The sequence below is a fragment of the Jaculus jaculus genome, chromosome 13, assembly GCF_020740685.1.
Source record: "Jaculus jaculus isolate mJacJac1 chromosome 13, mJacJac1.mat.Y.cur, whole genome shotgun sequence".
Lineage (NCBI taxonomy): Eukaryota > Metazoa > Chordata > Mammalia > Rodentia > Dipodidae > Jaculus > Jaculus jaculus.
In genome coordinates, this window is record NC_059114.1 from 71,189,741 (window position 1) to 71,207,374 (window position 17,634).

At 40.9% G+C, this 17,634-nt stretch overlaps 1 protein-coding gene across 1 annotated transcript in view; it reads right to left on the reverse strand.

Moving 5' to 3' along the window:
- Positions 1-2,486: 2,486 nt before the first annotated feature.
- The window catches only part of Skp2 (S-phase kinase associated protein 2), a 32,479-nt gene continuing 17,331 nt past the window's right edge, over positions 2,487-17,634 (reverse strand). The window contains exons 5-10 of the mRNA XM_004652505.3: positions 17,371-17,505; positions 15,947-16,045; positions 14,751-14,881; positions 8,995-9,046; positions 8,758-8,865; positions 2,487-4,302 (exon numbers count right to left, since the gene is read on the reverse strand). Of these exons, the coding sequence (XP_004652562.1) occupies positions 4,089-4,302; positions 8,758-8,865; positions 8,995-9,046; positions 14,751-14,881; positions 15,947-16,045; positions 17,371-17,505 (739 nt within the window). The 3' untranslated portion in view covers positions 2,487-4,088. The remainder of the gene's footprint in view (positions 4,303-8,757; positions 8,866-8,994; positions 9,047-14,750; positions 14,882-15,946; positions 16,046-17,370; positions 17,506-17,634) is intronic.

The following is a 17,634-nucleotide window of genomic DNA, read 5'->3' on the forward strand; positions in this document are numbered from 1 at the left end:
CTTTTTCACTTCATTTTTGATTTCCTTAACTCGTATGGGATCATTCTTTGGAAATAAGTTTTCCCAAAATGCTGTGTTTCACATCTTTCTCCACAACTTATATGACTATCAATACTTGACCCCGAATAATGATCTGGTTCTTGTTCAGAGGGTGAAGTGCTTACCTGGAAAATGTATTTTTCACATAATTTTGTTTTAATATTTTCAATGTTTCATAGGTTTTTATATTCATAGTCCCAGTACAGTAAAATAAATCACATTACTTTTCTTGAGAGTATAACCTTCCTGTACAAACATTTACCTCAATGTTACTTAAGTAAGCAGAACGACAAAGCAGTTATTATTAAATACTAGAGTTGAAGGTATTGTATACATATGGACACACTAAGGATAAAACAATATAAATTTATGGGTTGGGGAAATGGCTTAACGGTTAAGGCATTTGTCTGTGTAGCCAAAGGATCGTGCTTTGAATCCCTAAGACCCACGTAAGCTAGATACACAAGGTGGCACACGTGTCTGGAGTTCGTTTGCAGTGGCTAGAAGCGCTGGTGTGCCTATTCTCTCTCTCTACCTGCTTAGTTTTCTATCTTAAATAAATGAATAAATATACATTTAGAACTTCAGTCACTAAAGTGTCATTCATTATACCTATATGTATGAATAGCATGTATCAAGAAATTGTGTCACGGGCTGGAGAGATGGCTTAGCGGTTAAGCGCTTGCCTGTGAAGCCGAAGGACCCCAGTTCGAGGCTTGATTCCCCAGGACCCACATTAGCCAGATGCACAAGGGGGCGCATGCGTCTGGAGTTTGTTTGCAGTGGCTGGAAGCCCTGGCGCGCCCATTCTCTCTCTCTCCCTCTGTCTTTCTCTCTGTGTCTGTCGCTCTCAAATAAATGAATGAAAAATGAATAAAAACATATTTTTAAAAAAAGAAATTGTGTCACAAAGGTCTGGGGGATAACATGGCTAATATGATGAAAAACAGTATATACACTGGTGGTTTTTGGGGAAGGGGAACATGCATACTGCTGAACTAGAATGTGTTATTGTAAATCCCAGCCCTCCGGCGGGGATGGGATTGTGAGCGTAAGGCTTGCCTATCCTACATATATAGCAAGACTGTTTTAAAAACAAACCAGAAGTATATTTTAAATAGAAGTACACTTTAAAATTACTTTGAACATCCCCATGAAGGCTGAGAGCGTAAATTAATTAAGAAGGCTTACTGTATTTTATACTCAATAAAGAAGAGGAGTTTCTAGGTATTTTTAAGACTCTCCTCTTTGCCTCTCCAATTATTATCTTACACTTGAAAAGATATTTTTAAGAAACTCTGGAGCTGGAGAGATGGCTTGGCAATTAAAGCGCTTGCCTGCAAAGCCAAAGGATCCAGGTTCAATTCCCTAGGACCCACCTAAGCCAGATGCACAAGGTGGCACATGCATCTGGAATTTGTTTGCAGTGGCTAGAGGCCAAGGTGCACCCATTCTCTCTTTTTGCCTCTTTCTCTCAAAGAAAAAAAAATAAGGTAACTGACTAGATAGGGAAGAGCTAAAGATAAAAACAGAAATCATTTAAGTTACTGACTTAATACCTTAAATACTGATGCCCAAAATTGTGTAATTTAGATATTTTGGTATTGATTTTAAGAAACATCAAAATGTCAGTATTTTAATATTTGGATACAACTAAAACATTAATTATTAAAACAAACCTGTAAATTAAGCACAGGCTTTTAGTTTTTGGTCTGTGTCGTGGAGTTAGCAACTTGGTGAAGAGCTTTTTCACTTCCTGGTATGTGTGTTTACGTGTGGAGGGAAAGACGCCTAGACAGGCTTCCTTCCCAACCTGCTCTAGGATTAGGGCCCAGTGACACGGGGTTTCCTTGTCTGGTCCCTGTACTGCTCGTCTTTCTTCACAGCGTAGTCTTTCCTGCTGCTCTTCAGGCAGTGAGTGCACATTCTTCCAAAATGGAAAGGTTTGCATTTGGCCATTGTTCCTCCCATCTCTGACACTTGTGAATGGGCTACAGTAGAATGAGGCATTAAGGTTACAAGATGTTACAACATGTTATCAGTGAAAATGGACAGACTTAGGTCATAGACCTCTTCAGAGGTTATCAGATGTCTCTTGGGAGCCCAGCTGTATCCAACCAGCAGCTGCATGTGTCTGAAAAAAGCTTTGAATGCTGCCAAACACAAAATTGTAAACACATCAAACTTGTTTTGTGATTTTTTTTTTTTTCAATTTGTTTGTGTGGTGGTTACTGTGAATTTTGTAAACAATGACATACCACTAAATCAAGAGGTTGAACATACTTAGGTTGGGGCTTGACTTACCAGCTTATGAACTTAGGAATTGAGCAATAGATAAACCTGTCAGGAAATGTTCCAAGGATCACATGAGTAAAATGCTGGGCCCCACTGGGTCTTTCTAATTTTATGACTTAAGAAAAAAGATACAAATTAGCTCAGGTACTCATTTTTTTTTATAAAAATGCATTTTATTTTAAAACAAGTCTATAAAAGTAGAAATCATACAAAAATACAGATTACTCTGACATGTTGGCAAAATAGCTTACGGCTGGACTTGAGTAAGGAAGTACAGTACTGTATGTAGGAGGGCGTCTGGAAACCAGTCCAACCAGATCCCACCACCAGCCCTTGTCGTTAATCTGTAAACAGTAATTTCAAGTAGTATTTAGCACTTTTTAACTACTAGGAAACGGAAGCATAATCATTTCCTGTGTAACACTTTAAAAATGTTCTTTAGGTCTGTGCAGATGAAGGCACTTCACACTGTAACATTAAATTATTTTGATTAAGAAAGTTAATAGAAAAGATAGGTTTTGGCTTATTTTTTCCTTTCATTTTGAAGACACGAGTTCACTGACTAAACTAGTTTTGCTTTTTTTTTTTTTTTGGTGTGGTTTTTAAACACAATTTGATGTTTTTCCTTCTACATACCAGACTGTTTTTACAACTAAAAACAACTCATGCTATCAAAAGGTTCAACAACCTGAGTCTTAAAACCTTAAGTGCAAGCAGTGCCCACTGCTGAGGCTGCATTGGACACACCTGCCGTTCATTCTAAGAACAATAGGTCCTGTAAGGCAATGGGTAGTTTCAAAGAGTTACTGTGAAAGAAAGAGCACTTTAAAAAGCATTTAAGATACTTGATTCCAAAGTGATATAAAAATAACTTCAGTGCTAAAGACAAAAAGGCAATTATCAGTTCAGAATTCTTTCAACTTTCCAAGACTAGATGCTGACTAAGGATACTATTTTCTAAAAGCAAGGTATTTAAAAGCGAAACCACCCAAATTAACATAAGTTGATTATGAAGTTAGAAAACCACAATTAGATTTCTCACCTAATTTAGAGTTCTGGGAACACAGCACCTAAAGCCTCAAATTTTAATGATGGAAGGAAAAGTCAGCTGACCTGACATAGAACGCTGCCTCCTGACCATTTCTGTATCTTGGGTTGCTTTGTTCTCACTCTCTCTCTCCAAGGTGAACTGTGTGAGACTGTGTTTCTCTTTAAACTAATTTGAAATCTGAATACAAAGATAAAATGCACTTAATTCCCAGAAGAAGCTGCCTCAAATGCTACTAGCCTATGATTTTCTTTCTGTTCATGTAATAATATAATATATAGCTTCTTGTTCCTTCAAATTATGTTTTAGAAAACAATACTGAAAAATAGATAAAAAAGTTACCACAAACACCTTGGAAACTGGTACCTGGTGGTAATTTTTTAAGCCTGACTCCAAAGAGACTTACTCAAAAGGGTACTTGGAAGAGTTGGCTCAAATTTTGCTTCAAAAAGCTATTGTGAAATTATAGACTCAGCTAAAACTTGCAAAGACATAAACTTGGGCTCTTAGGGCACAGCACCAACAGAAGCATTTGTCATTTAAAAAAGCAACACTAGACTTCTCCCTCTTACATGGTTCCCTAATATAATTGTAGGAGGAAGGCTAAGGGGAAAACGAGCAATAAAAGTAACCAAGTTGTCCAGAGATGACTGCCTGCACTCCCCTCATTCAGAGGAAGAGAAGCCAGTGCCCCGCCGTCACTACTTCACAGACAGCCAGGCTTTTGCAGAGTCAGTCGGCACTTGATACCCCATATCTCCTGGTTCTTTTTGTTGCCCATAGTTGGCCTGGCAATGGTGGTGAAATAGGAGCAATTAATCTGCAAATGAGGAAGGGCTTCCCTTAACACTTGAAGAGTATCCTCTGGAACAATTCCAAAAACTTGTAGTGTTTTTAGTGTGGGAATTTCTCCAAGTTCACTGTAAAAGAAGAAAGAGACTTTAAGGATCTATAGAAAACACTGAACTAGAGTCTGGGAATCACTGTTTTTTAATTTGTACCACTCTATAAAATGCAACCTGAAAATAATTTATAACATACAATATAAGGAAATAGCACAGACAGGGGAATCAAACTGGGAAGCCCAGGCCAGAACAGATTGACTTACTTGGACACAGGAAACACACTTTTGCATCTCACTGAATAAGATTCCTGACAACTAACTGAAGTTGTTTTTTGTTTTTTTTAAACTCCAATTTGCTTCCTCTCTTCACTCTTGACTGACAGGGGTTCCTGTGAGTCAGCAAGCCAGTGATGGTAAAAGTCAGTAAATGTTTTACTGTGGTGTCAGTTGGGACTACCAGAGGCTACTTAAGAATCTGGGCATGACCTTTATTTGAACTTGGCTCTCAGTAGAAGATGGCATTGACCTCTTCTGAGTCATGGCTCACTGTTAACCAGCCCAGTGAAACTGTCCAGTGAAGAATTGGGCATATTTTGGATGCAGTTATGTAGTTGGGTATAGATGAAAAAGAATGGAGTGGGCCAACCACACATGTATAGATGACAATAACCTCTTTTCTATATGGTACCATTTTGCCATCACAGGCCATGCTTCTTACGTAACTGTACAAATGTGTCAGTGAGATTCAGTTGTAACGTTTCTCCAAAGAACTTTTTAGTTTTGGTAATGATTTTTTTTTAAACACATGTGAGTAGAAATGCATCTCTGATCTGTATTTGCTCCAGGTTGGGACACACAGTACAGAGTCTCAGGAATGGAACATTTTGGAATTTTAGCAAAATCCACTGCAGATCAATAAGCACCCCAACGACCTGGAGCTGGGAACAACCTTGTCAGTCAATTATTAATCAGACCAGGCTTGTCATAACTGCCACTTGGCTACCAGCTTTCTAGTCAATTCTATATGGTAGTATCTTCCTACTGCCCTATGCTGCAACATGTTGTAAGCTCTACAGGTGTTTAATATAGATTTCAGAATACAAGATGATAGGCAATTTAGAAACACAAACAGTAAACAGGCTTATTTGTAAGGGGCAATGAGATTCAGAATTCTGAACAGATCAAATCCAGTTAAGAAGCTGCTTTTATTCTTAAACTTGTGGACTAGAAGTAGGAGTGTAAAAGAAGGGTTATGAACTATAAATGTTGATACTTACCACTAGTAAAAAGGATAGCGGTTCCTCTCCTACCTCAATTCCCTCTTACGTAAAGTTTGATAACTTAGTAATTGGGAGAATTCTGGTGCAGGACTATCCAAAGCAGACAAGTTGTGAGTGGGTAATTGAAAGAAGAAACTGTAGATGGCAGTAAGAAGAAGAGGGACAACAGGTGGCAGTGGTGGAAATATTCTTCTGACAGCACTGGGGAAGAGGAAGGTTTGGCGAGGAAGGGTCTCACCAGCATTCTCAGCATTACAGGTGAGGGGGAGATGCAGAAGGTTGGCTGATTGGTCAAGAACCAAAAAGTCTTCAAAAATTGAAGACAGAGGGCTAGAGAGGTGGCTTAGTGTTAAAGGCACTTGGCTGCAAAGCCTAAGGACCCAGATTTAGTTCCCCAGAACCCATGTAAGCCAAATGCACGAATTGGCTGGCACATGCAAGTTTGTTTGCAGTGGTTGGAGACCCTGGTGTGCCCATTCTCTCTCAAATCAACAAATTAAAAAGAAAAAGACACAGAATTCCTTTTGGTTTGTGTATGTGTACTACCTACCAACAGAAAAACTTACAAGTTCCTTTGGCAATAGTGTGAGACAAAAAGGAGGGAATAGTTTAAGAGCCATTCTTTCTAGTTGAAGAACTGTATTAAGATAATGTCACCAGGTGTGGTGGTTCACGCCTTTAATCCCAGCACTTGGGAGGTGTCGGTAGGAGGACTGCTGTGAGTTCAAGGCCAGCCCGAGACTATAGAATGAATTCCAGGTCAGCCTGGGCTAGAAGGAGACCCCACGTCAAAGGAAAACAAAAAGGTAATGTCTTAAGGATATATCTGTTCAAGTTTAATAAATAAGATTCATATGGGAGGTTGAGACATTGGGATTACAGGCCAGTATGGGATACGTACTGAGAACCTGTATCAAAAACAAAAGTAGATATTTATAACCTCACTCCCAGGTCTTCTCTTTATTACCCCTATCTATTTTTTTTTTTTTAATCTAAATGCTCTACCTCCAGATCCTCCCAGAACAAGTTTTTAAGTCCTTCCTAATCTCCCATCAGTTTTTCCTCCAGCTCAGGTTTCTTAAGAATGAGACATAATTAGAAAAACGGTCAGATGTGGGAAATAAGCCAATTAAGGAATAAGGAAATGAATACAATAAGGACCAGGTGTGTGTGTGAGAACCTAATGTTTTAGAAGTATGTAAAAACATTATTACAAGACACTCAAATTGTACTCTCACTTCTGAAATACAGTGCCTTCTACTTCTCAGCACTGATGGCTGGCTCTGTAGAACTGTTCAGGCATCTAGAATTTTTGTTAAGAACTTCAAATATATCAACTTCCAGAATGACAGAAATTCCCAGGAAGGACATTTTATTCTGAGAAAGTTATGGATAGGGCACTAGTAAGTGCATCTTGCATTCAACATCTTAAGCTTTATGTGATGTCTTAGGAAACATATTAAAGTTTAAGAATATCTTATTTGCATCCTCTTCTGGTGGGAAACAGCCCAAATCTGTGGTGGCCTTGTTTCTCCTCTTTAAGATTGGATTTAAAGCCAGGTATGGTGGCGCATGCCTTTAATCTCAGCACTCAGGAGGCAGAGGTAGGAGAATTGCCGTGAGTTCAAGGCCACCCTGAGAATACAAAGTGAATTCCAGGTCAGTCTGGGCTAGAGTGAGACTCTACCTCGAACCCCCCCCCCAAAAAAAAAGATTGGATTTAGGTACATCAGTAATAGCTCCAAGCTTCCCACCGAGGCCTGTGACTTAAGCCCTACACCTCACCATCAGTTTAACGTGGGATTACGTAATCCCACTGGGTATCAATATGAACATGCGGGAGCTCAAGCTTCTGCTCCAAGTAGTACCTGCTTAGCTTCTCTTGTTGAAGCAAAGGAACAAAAGCAACACATGCAGAGTTTCTTGAGAAAAGTAACTTGACGAGAATAATCTCACTTCCCAGGGAGCTGCCTAGGCAAAGTGGGAGCCCTGCAAATGGCAAGACTGGATGACACAGAAACCTTTTTGGGGAAGGCACTAGAGGTTCCTAGGAATTCTCAATGGTAGAACCTAGAGGAATCTAAGTGTTCCATGCATGTGAATTGGGACCACAACACTGGAGTGCCACACAAGTAAGAGGGCATACTTTGTAGGTAGTGCTTTACCAACTAAGAGATTATCTCCAGTCCTGAGACTAAACAGAGTCAATCAGTCGCATACCTTATTTCTTCTTCATTCTACTCATTAACCTTCTACAGCTCAAGTATTTACTCAGTTCTCAAATACAACACAAGCTGTTAATCTGAGGACTACATATATTGTGTCCAAATTCACCTTTCTTAGGTAGGAAGCTGAAATGATTCTCTTGACATTTGCTATAGCAAAAGAAATGACTACAGCCGCCTAACTTGAGAAGGCCGGCTGTAATAAAAGAAGGGCACCTAACCACTGACCTCTAGTGGTTTTCAATAAAACTGCTGTACGTTAGGAAGGGCATTACAGTCTTTGGGATGAAATAAGGAAACGCCTTTAAAAAATTAAAAACAAACAAAAATAAAATAAGGGGATGCTATTCCCAGGGTTCCTTGAGCATACCATAGAATGGCACCTCATAAAAGAAGCATTAGACTGCTTTTTTTTTTCTTTTGCGCTCCCTTGAGTCTGGGAGTTACAAAGCAGGTAAAATTTACTCTCAGATGAGATCAGATAGCTATTTCTTGCATTTGCCTAGGAGAGAGAGGCTCCACCATCACACCTGGATAAGAATCTTTTATGGACAGCATCAGACTCATGACACACCACACGTGTGTTTCATTTCTTCACACTCCTAGACCATCCAGGTTACTCAACACTTGATTATAAAACTTTACCTTTAAGCCCCAGTGAGACTTCTGGGATCAACTAGAATTGACTGGGAAAATTTGAAGATAGCAACCTTTCCTTCACATAAGACCTTCCCTCCCAATTTCACACAGAGCCCTGGAGGTAGAGGGTTTTTCAATCCTTTTACAAGTCCTTCACAGACTCCAAGACAGTACTCAAACACTGTTAGCCACCTCAGTAAACAAGTTTACCAAGCATTTTAAGCAGAACAGTATATGCTCTGCATTCTCTTCTAGCCAGTTTCTGGAATACACAAATTAACGTTGACATTTTGAACATCTGTTTATAATAATGGATCTTAACACTAAATGGCATCTCTGCCGGTTCTTACCTTCTGCTAACATGAAAGCCAAACAGCATATACTTACAGTAGAGTTTCGGGTATGATGTCATAGCACCGGCTGAGGGACAGATGTTGGAGGTAGCTGAGTTGGAGGAATTCCGGAAAGCAGTCGTTCTTTAGCATTACACTGTCACTGTAACAGAAGAGATTCAGAAGTGCCCATCAGTCGAGGATGGAGACTCTCAGTTTCTTCAGCTCAACTAAGATCCTTTCCCATTCAGAGAGCAATTGATTTTTCTCAACTTTGGATCTGAAACGGTACCTTAAGTCGAGGTGCACAAGGTTGGGGCATCTTCTAATTAAGGTGCAGACATCTAGGAAAGACAAACATGTGATGGTCATTGTCACTGTTAATACATGAAGAACAAGACAGAATATTTGCTTTTGCTACTAATTTTTAAAGTAGGCTGGAAATGTGAGACAAGGCCACTAGATAGAGTAGTATTACAAAAAGTCAAATTGATCACATTGACATATAAAATTTCCTACTCTAATAGATCACCTGGAAAACTACTGGAGATGTTAGAAGACCTGTGTGAAATGACTAGATAACAACAAACCAGTATTCATAGATAAAATACACTATGTAGGTGGCTCTTCAAATCAATAGGGGAAATCATGGGTTATTAAGAATCAATGTTGCTAGTACAACTAGAAGGAATGTTTGTTTTTCTCAATTCAACTTACATCCTAGGAAATTCCACATTTATTGAAAAGTACTAAGTGCAAAACTATAGGTAATAATAGAATTTTGGGATAAGGAATTTTAGGCATAAAGGAAAATCTGGCCAGGCATAGTGACACATGCCTTTAATCCCAACACTTGGGAGGCAGAGGTAGTAAGATTGCCGTGAGTTCAAGGACAGCCTAAGATTACATAGTGATTTCCAGGCCACCATGGGCCAGAACGAGACCCTACCTTGAAAAAATAAAATTAGGGGGAGGGAGGGAATTACCATGGGATATTTTTTATAATCATGGAAAATGCTAATAAAAATTTAAAAAAAAGAAAAAATAAAATTAAACATAGAAAAACCTGTAGGGAACACATAATCTACTACTGTAGTGGTTTGAATTAAATGTCCCTCATGGCCCCAGTTGTTTGTGTTGAAGCTTCCTAATTGGTCCCCAGCAGGTAGAGCCCTAACTGGAGGCGGTGTGTCACTGGGGCGGATCTTGAGTCTAGCCTACTGTGTGTTCACAGCCAGCTTGTGCCTGTTGTTCTGTGTGACTGCGTGATGAAGTGAGCCAGCTGTCTCTGCCATGATGAAGCTTCCCCTTGAAACACTAACCCTGCTACAACTACATAATTCAAAAAAAAAAAAAAAAAATCTACCCACTATGTTAAGCCAGGTATAGTGGTATTCACCAATAGTACCAGCACACAGAGGCAGAGGCAGGAGGATAGCTGTAAGTTCGAGAACAGTCTGATCTACACGGTAAGTTCCAGGCTAGCCAGGGCACTGTCAAAACAATATTCTATGATGTTGAAACGCCCAGAGAACTACTGGAAAATGCGATGTGTTCAACAAAAGTTAATAGTTAACAGCCTTACTATATAAAGAGGGAAAAATATAAAAATGCAGAATATGAACAGATATATTGGCAAACTACCAATAAAAAAGGACCAATACTAAGTAAACTTAGAAATACTGCTTTTCCGGCTGGAGAAGTGGCTTAGCAGTTAAATGCTTGTCTGTGAAGCCTAAGGATCCCAGTTTGAGGCTTGATTTCCCCAGTACCCACATATGCCAGCTGCACAAGGTGGTGCATGCATCTGGAGTTCATTTGCAGTGGCTGGAGCTCCTGCTGCATCCATTCTCTCTCTCTGCCTTCTCTGCCTCTTTCTCTCTCTGTCACTCTCAATTTAAAAAAAGAAATATTGTTTTTCAGCCATTAAATGAAAATTCTATTTTAATATCCCACATTGATACAGTGAAGTAAGTCGATATATAACAAGTGGGTATTTAATACAGCCTTTTGGGAAGCTGAAAGCACTATTTTCAGATGGTGAACTGATTATTTTAAAACACATTCAGATCACCATACAGTTTGACTTTGGTACAATAATCCCACTGTTAGAAAAATACACATATGCATGAACATACTCATTGTAGCAAGATATAACAACCTTCTTCAATTAGTTTATTACCTTCATCCATTCCATGATACACATTATTAATGGCTGTTTTTTTTAAAAAAAACCTTTCCAGTATGATGAAAAAAAAAAGCCACAAGACATTTTACATGGGGAAAAATCCCCAAAATATACACTGCACCCTAAGCTTAGTTAAAACACATGCATACCAACTCACACATAGTTGGAAAGGGAGAAAAGAAAGGCTAAAAGGAAATATGCCAAAATGTTAAATGCAGTTAGCAAGGATCTTGGAATTACAACTTTTCAGAATTTGGAAGAAAGTGCCATGAGCTAAATTTGTAATGAGAAAATGAATCATTAAATGTTATTACTTTACTTAAAACAACAGGCAAACTTAATTAATGGTTGAGGGTTTTCTCTCATAGCTGTTTCGACAGCCACATTCTTTCCCTAAATTAGGTATTTTCCACTCCTTCAGTATTTACACTTGGCTATGTGATGTGCACCCAAATTTATACCTAAACCAAAGTTTCTCCCGTAAGTCTGTCCTTTCCTTCAAGTCATTTCTGCCTTAGTAAGTGATACCTTCATAACCTACTGGCTTGCACCCAAGCCCTGGGAATCACACCTGACGTTTCCTTACTCACTGTATTGAATCTGTCATCAAAATCTGTTATGCCTGTTTTCAAGATGTGCCCAAATCTGATTGTTTCTTTGAACCTCAAGTGCTACCACCCTGGTTTCCTAACTGCCCTCCTTACTTCATGCCTTCTCCTCAAAGCCCTCCTCAACATGGCACGAGGGGAGCCTTGCAAAAGGAAGGCCAGATCCTGTCACTACCTAGCTCAGAATGTTCCATGGCTTTCTCTCTCTGGGAATCTCAATGTCATTGCCTTAACTGCCTCATTGTTCATTCCCTTTCTGCTTCTTACACACTATCTCTCACATCAAATGCCTTTGTTCCAGAATGTTCTCCCATAAGTCTGTCTGTATTTCTCACTTGATCAGGGTTCTTTCTGCTAAATGTCAGCTCCTCACAGGTCCCCTCTGACCATTCTATAAAAAAGCAGCTCCTTCCTGCATTATTCTGTATTACCCTTACATTTCACCTCCTTTCAGTATCTTTAGGACAATGACTCACTGGTGGTGGTTGCCATTTTTGTTTCTTGTTCTTTGAGAATGACTGAATAAGTCTACAATCCTAATTAAGATAGTGTTTAAAGGGAAATGTTGAACTGAAGTACTTTGTGGGGGGCGGGGGGATGATGAGAAGTCAACCTGACTGCAGCTTTACGGAGCCAGAGAAAGTGTCCGTGTGTATTTTGCAATTTGAGCCGTTGTACAGGAAAAGGACTCAAGTCTTTGACCACTCATGAAAGTCTAGTGGTTGTTTCCATGTGCTGTGTTTGGATGGGTAGAGGCTAGAGGGCAACCACAAGTGTCATGCCTCAGGCACTGCTCCCCATTTTGAGACTGTCTTTCAGTGGCCTGGAACTTGCCTAATTAGGCTAATTAGACTGGCCTAATTAGGCTAGACTGGCTGGCCAGTGAGCCCTAGGAATTCTGCCACCTCTTGAGTTACTAGCATACTACCGTGCCTGCTTTTTTTTTTTTTTTGGTTTTTCAAGGTAGGGTCTCACTCTAGCTCAAGCTCAGGCTGACCTGGAATTCACTATGTAGTCTCAGGGTGTCTTTGAACTCATGACAATCCTCCAACCTCTGCCTCCCAAGTTCATGGATTAAAGGCATGTACCACCATGCCTGGCCCATTCCTGCTTTTGAAATGTGGGTTCTGGGGACCAAGCTTGGGTCCTCACGCTTGCCAGGCGAGCACTTTACTGAATGAGCTGTCTTCCCAGCACCAGTCATTGTTCCCCACAGCCTGCCATCTCACTCCCCAGCACACACCCAACTTCACAGTAGTTTCCATATACAACTGAAGTTTCTGCAGATGCTTGAGTCAAATCATTCTAAGCATAACAAAAAATTCAATAGGGGTGGGAGAGATGGCTTAGTGGTTAAGTTGCTTGCCTGCAAAACCTAAAGACCCAGGTTTGATTCCCCAGTACCCATGTAATCCAGATGAACAAGGTGGCACACATGTCTGGGGTCTGCCTGCAGTGGTTATAGGTCCTGGCCTGCCCATCCCCCCACTCCTTTCAATGACTCTCAAATAAATAAATGAATAAAATGTTTTTTAAATGAACACTCAAACACTAGTACCAGCGTCAAGACAGGGTGGATGTTAAGCCCTAAATTAACTAAGCTTTGTGTAGTCCAGATTGAGTATTTGCTCACAACTGCAATACAAGGCTGTTACATGTTTATTTTTTTCCTTTTATGATTATTTATCTTTGCAAATCAAGGTTTGGTGTTACAAAACACAGGTGAATGTTGAGGTCTATAAACACTGCAGTTGCTACCCACCTCTGACTTCAAATGCCCATGTTCAAGTGAACTACTTTGCTATCCTTTTAAATTGAATGAAAAAGTAGAAGAGCTGGGTGTGGTGGCGCATGCCTTTAATCTGAGCACTTGGGAGGCAAAGGTAGAAGGATTGCTGTGAGTTCGAGGCCACCCTGAGACTACATAGTGAATTCCAGGTCAGTCTGGGCTAAAGTGAAACTCTACCTTAAAAAACAAAACAAAACAAAAAAGTAGATATTACAAATATGAACTTGTGAACTTGGGTTAATACTACGGCCTTTCCAGCTTAGCACCACTGACATTAAGGCCTGATTACTTTTGTGTGTTATTCTGCTGAGCTGTGTTAGTCAATAGCACCCCTGCAGCTATGGCAATCAAATGGTCTCCAGACTTTGTCAGATGTCCTCCTATAGGCAAAATTGCTCCCAGCGGAGAAGCAGTTCAAATAGTCTTCTTTCTGTATTCCCAGAGACTGGTTCTAGTTTTCCACTCAGACACTCAAGTCCCAGGATGCTCAGGCACTGTGGCACTGTCCTATAATCTATGCGTATCTCCCTACATGCTTGCTTATGGCGTCTAATACAATGCAATTTTTATGCAAATAGTTATTATAAAGCAGTGACAGGAATAATGCCAAGAAGAAATGTCTCAACATGCTAGGGAGACTTGGTTGAATTTATGGACATAAACCCATGGATACAAAAGGCTCGCTGCAGTTGTTTACTTTTACACTGAAGATCTGCCTAATAATTTAGTTGATTAAAAGTCGTTCTGGGGCTGGACAGATGGCTTAGTGGTTACACCATTTGCTTGCAAAGCCAAAGGATCTCGGTTGGACTCTCCAGGACCCACGTAAGCCAGATATACAAGGGGGTACATGTATCTGGAGTTCAGTTGCAGTGGCTGGAGGCCCTGGCACACCCATTCTCTCTTTCTGTATATCTGCCTTTCTCTCTCTCTCTCAAATAAATAAAAATAAAGTTTTGTTTTTTTTAAAGTAGTTCTCCAGCCTACAAACAATTGCTTTAAGAATTCTCCTTTTAGGAAAATACTTAGTAGCAGAGGCCAGTAAGTTAAAAAGGAGATATAAAGGGAAGAGAAAGGAAGGGAGGAGGGTACTTAATAGGTTGATATTGTATATATGTAAGTACAATGATTGAGATGGGGAGGTAATACGATGGAGAATGGAATTTCAAAGGGGAAAGGGTGGGGGAGAGGGCGGGAATTACCATGGGGTATTTTTTTATAATCATGGAAAATGTTAATAAAAATTAAAAAAAAAAAGAATTCTCCTTTTAGTGTTGACTAAAGCATGACTACAGTTGAGCAGCTGTTGACCTTTCACCCTACTGACCAGTAGTTCCTCTGATGGAGGACGGCAACAGTGTGGACTAAGAGAGGCGCCTCAGGAACAGGACTTCCCAGGGGCCCCACCATCCAATCTGCTCTTGCAGTTACAGCCTTGGCGGCACAGGCTGGGAAGCTCTCACCTGCTTTCTGGAGATTCTTGCGGTAGCCACTAAGATTCAGCTGGGTGATAGTCTCTGATACATGCGCGACAGCCACTTGCACATGCTTTTCTGTAAAGTCATAGCACCAGGAGAGGTTCAGCTCGTCCAGTCTGCATGAGAGAAGGGCAATAAGGAAGCATGGACCACCAGAGGAATGAACGGGCCACAGGCTGCACACACAAGAATGTGCACAGAACACAACAGTAGTCTCCCGTCTAATCACACTTGCCTGTCCCATGTGCCCCTAGAAGTTGCCAGGAGATCTGAGCGAAGGCCTTAGTGAATACTGCTCCCTTCTGGGGAGGAAAGGGCATCCTGTCTCTCTTCCTGAAGGCCCAACCCCATTTTAGGGCTACATGGGGAGAATTCCAGCCTTCCACGTTTCCTTTCTAAAACCACCTATGTGGCTGGCAAAAATATACAAGATAGCAGTCAACCAAGATGTTTCAAAACCAGTGCATTGTTGGGGGCTTCTTGATTAAAAAAAAAGCTGCGGGCATCACAAATGTCCACACCATCTAATTTCTCCTCACCTGGAGAGCCAGGGAGAGTTTCATAGGCGGTGTCCAACTCCAGCACTTGAGAGTACTGTGGGCTAAATAAACTGCTACCACTTACATGACCTCCCTCATACCATCCTCATCCAAAGGCAATCTGCTTTTGAAAGATCACTAATGAGACACAGCAATGAATGCTGTACCAGAGACCAAGGGACACCAAATAAAAGACAAAACCAAACTGTGTATTTTTTTTAATGCCACATCTATGTACAATAATATCTGAACTGTACCCTTTATGTACTGACATTATTATAAAAAATGTCAATAGAATCACCCATATTAATTATTGTTTATACTGACAATGTGCGTATTTGATGAAAACTTCACGTTGGGTCTACAGTAATATGGGGGAAAAGTTGACGGTATAGTTGGGTGTAAAGTGATTTCTTTCAACCACACTGATAAATGCACTGCTCCACTTTCTTTTAAGAGTATCAAAACAAGCATAAGTATTTCTCCCCTAAAACAAGCCTCTACTTGGTTCCTGCATTTAGCCAGCAAGTTGCATGTCAATAGTCCAACTCAAGAATGTGGAACCTTAGGAATCACTCTGTTCATATGCGAGGCAAGACTGCCTCTTACCAGAGCTCTCTAAGCACAGCTCTGATTTCCTACCTGGAGCAGCTGCTCAGCAGGGTCTTCAGAGCGGATTCGGTAAATCCAGAACACCCACAAAGGTTCAGTCGCACTAAATTTTCATTCTGTGCGAGGTTACTAGACGAAGAGAGAAATGCTAGAGGGAAACTGGTAAGGCCCGCATGGTCCATCACCACCGATTCATCCAGAGGAAAACAGGTAAAAGTAACTAAGTGCGCAGGCCCTGGAGTCAGAAGTGAGTTTAAAATTCACATCTCAACGCTCCTTGACACTGTGCAGGGTGCTCAGGTTCACTCATTTACAATTCAGCAACAGCAGCACCTTCCTGCTGAGGAACTAAGGTTAAATGATGCCATGTAATAAAGGACTCTGCACAGTACCTGCAGAGTTAAGTGCACAGGAAACAGTGACCAATGTGCTTTTTAGGTGTAAAAAGAAATGAAAAAGTCACTGGTGAACCACTACTTTGTCTATAACTAAAATGAGCGTACAAGAAAACTGCTTGTGAAGCTGGAAGCGTCTTTCAATTACACATCTCTTAAATTTGCCCCTTCCCTCTGCTGTATTGCTAAATGCTTTCTTTATTTAAACTGGCTGTTTAAAAAAACCTAGTTATAGGAACATACTGCATGGGCTTGCTGTCAGAATTATTGAAATGCCAGTACTTGGGCATATAATAAAGACTAACTAAATGTTAGCTTCTAGCAGTCTTGTGATATTTCTTGTATATTTCAGGTTCCTTTCTTTCTTTTTCTCTCACTGGAACAGCACAACAGTGTCCTAAAAAGTCTAGTTTTTCCCATACCTGACTGACCCTACATGGTGCCTAGCAAACTAACGCATTTCAACTCTGACACGACCCTTCTGTTCTCAGAAGCGTGCTGCTGCACCGCCAGGGCCTCTCTACGGCTCGCCAGAGGTCTGTCTGGACTTCTCCCAGCCTCCTCAGCAGCCCCACTCTACAGTGGCTCCCGACTTTCCTCACTGCCCTGAATCCTGTGCTCCAGCAACTGCTGTTACTTAGTGTAGAGCCTGTGGCTTTACTGGGGCTGCTCCCAACTTTTATCACTGCTTGAGTATCTTTAATGGCCAGCCTAGGAGTCACTTCCTCTGAAAAGGCTGTCCTCCCTAATTAATTAGGTCTCTGTGTAAGTTGCCATGTAGTCACCAGTGCATTTAACACAGACACACTGCACTGTAATTATCGGTCGCCCCCGTGGGTGAGGCACACACTGCACTGTTCTGCCTTTTCTCCAGCACCTAGCACAGGGCTGCCTATAGTCAACAGACTTCTGCTGCCTTGCCAAATCCTGTATGGCTTTTTAGATGCTGAATCTTTGCATGCAGTATTTCCTGAGTTCACCTGGACGTGGGTAGGTACTCTAGTCACATCTGGGGAACAAAACGGCCACATATAACAACTGTCTGTGGCTGCCACTTACTTGACAATGGGATCCGAAAGCTGCAGGCCTTCCAGGCTCAGGTTCTGCAACTTGGAGCACTGAGACAGAATGCCATGGAGGTTGGACACATTTATAATCGAGTTGGACAGGTCCATGTGCTGTACACGAAAGGAGCTGAACACAGAAAAGAGGCCTGTCAAGTGGCTCGCATGGACACACCTGGATCCACGTGATCCCAGTAACAAACGAGACTCTAAACATACATCTCAAGTACCAAATACAGTTCTGGTCATACAACCAATT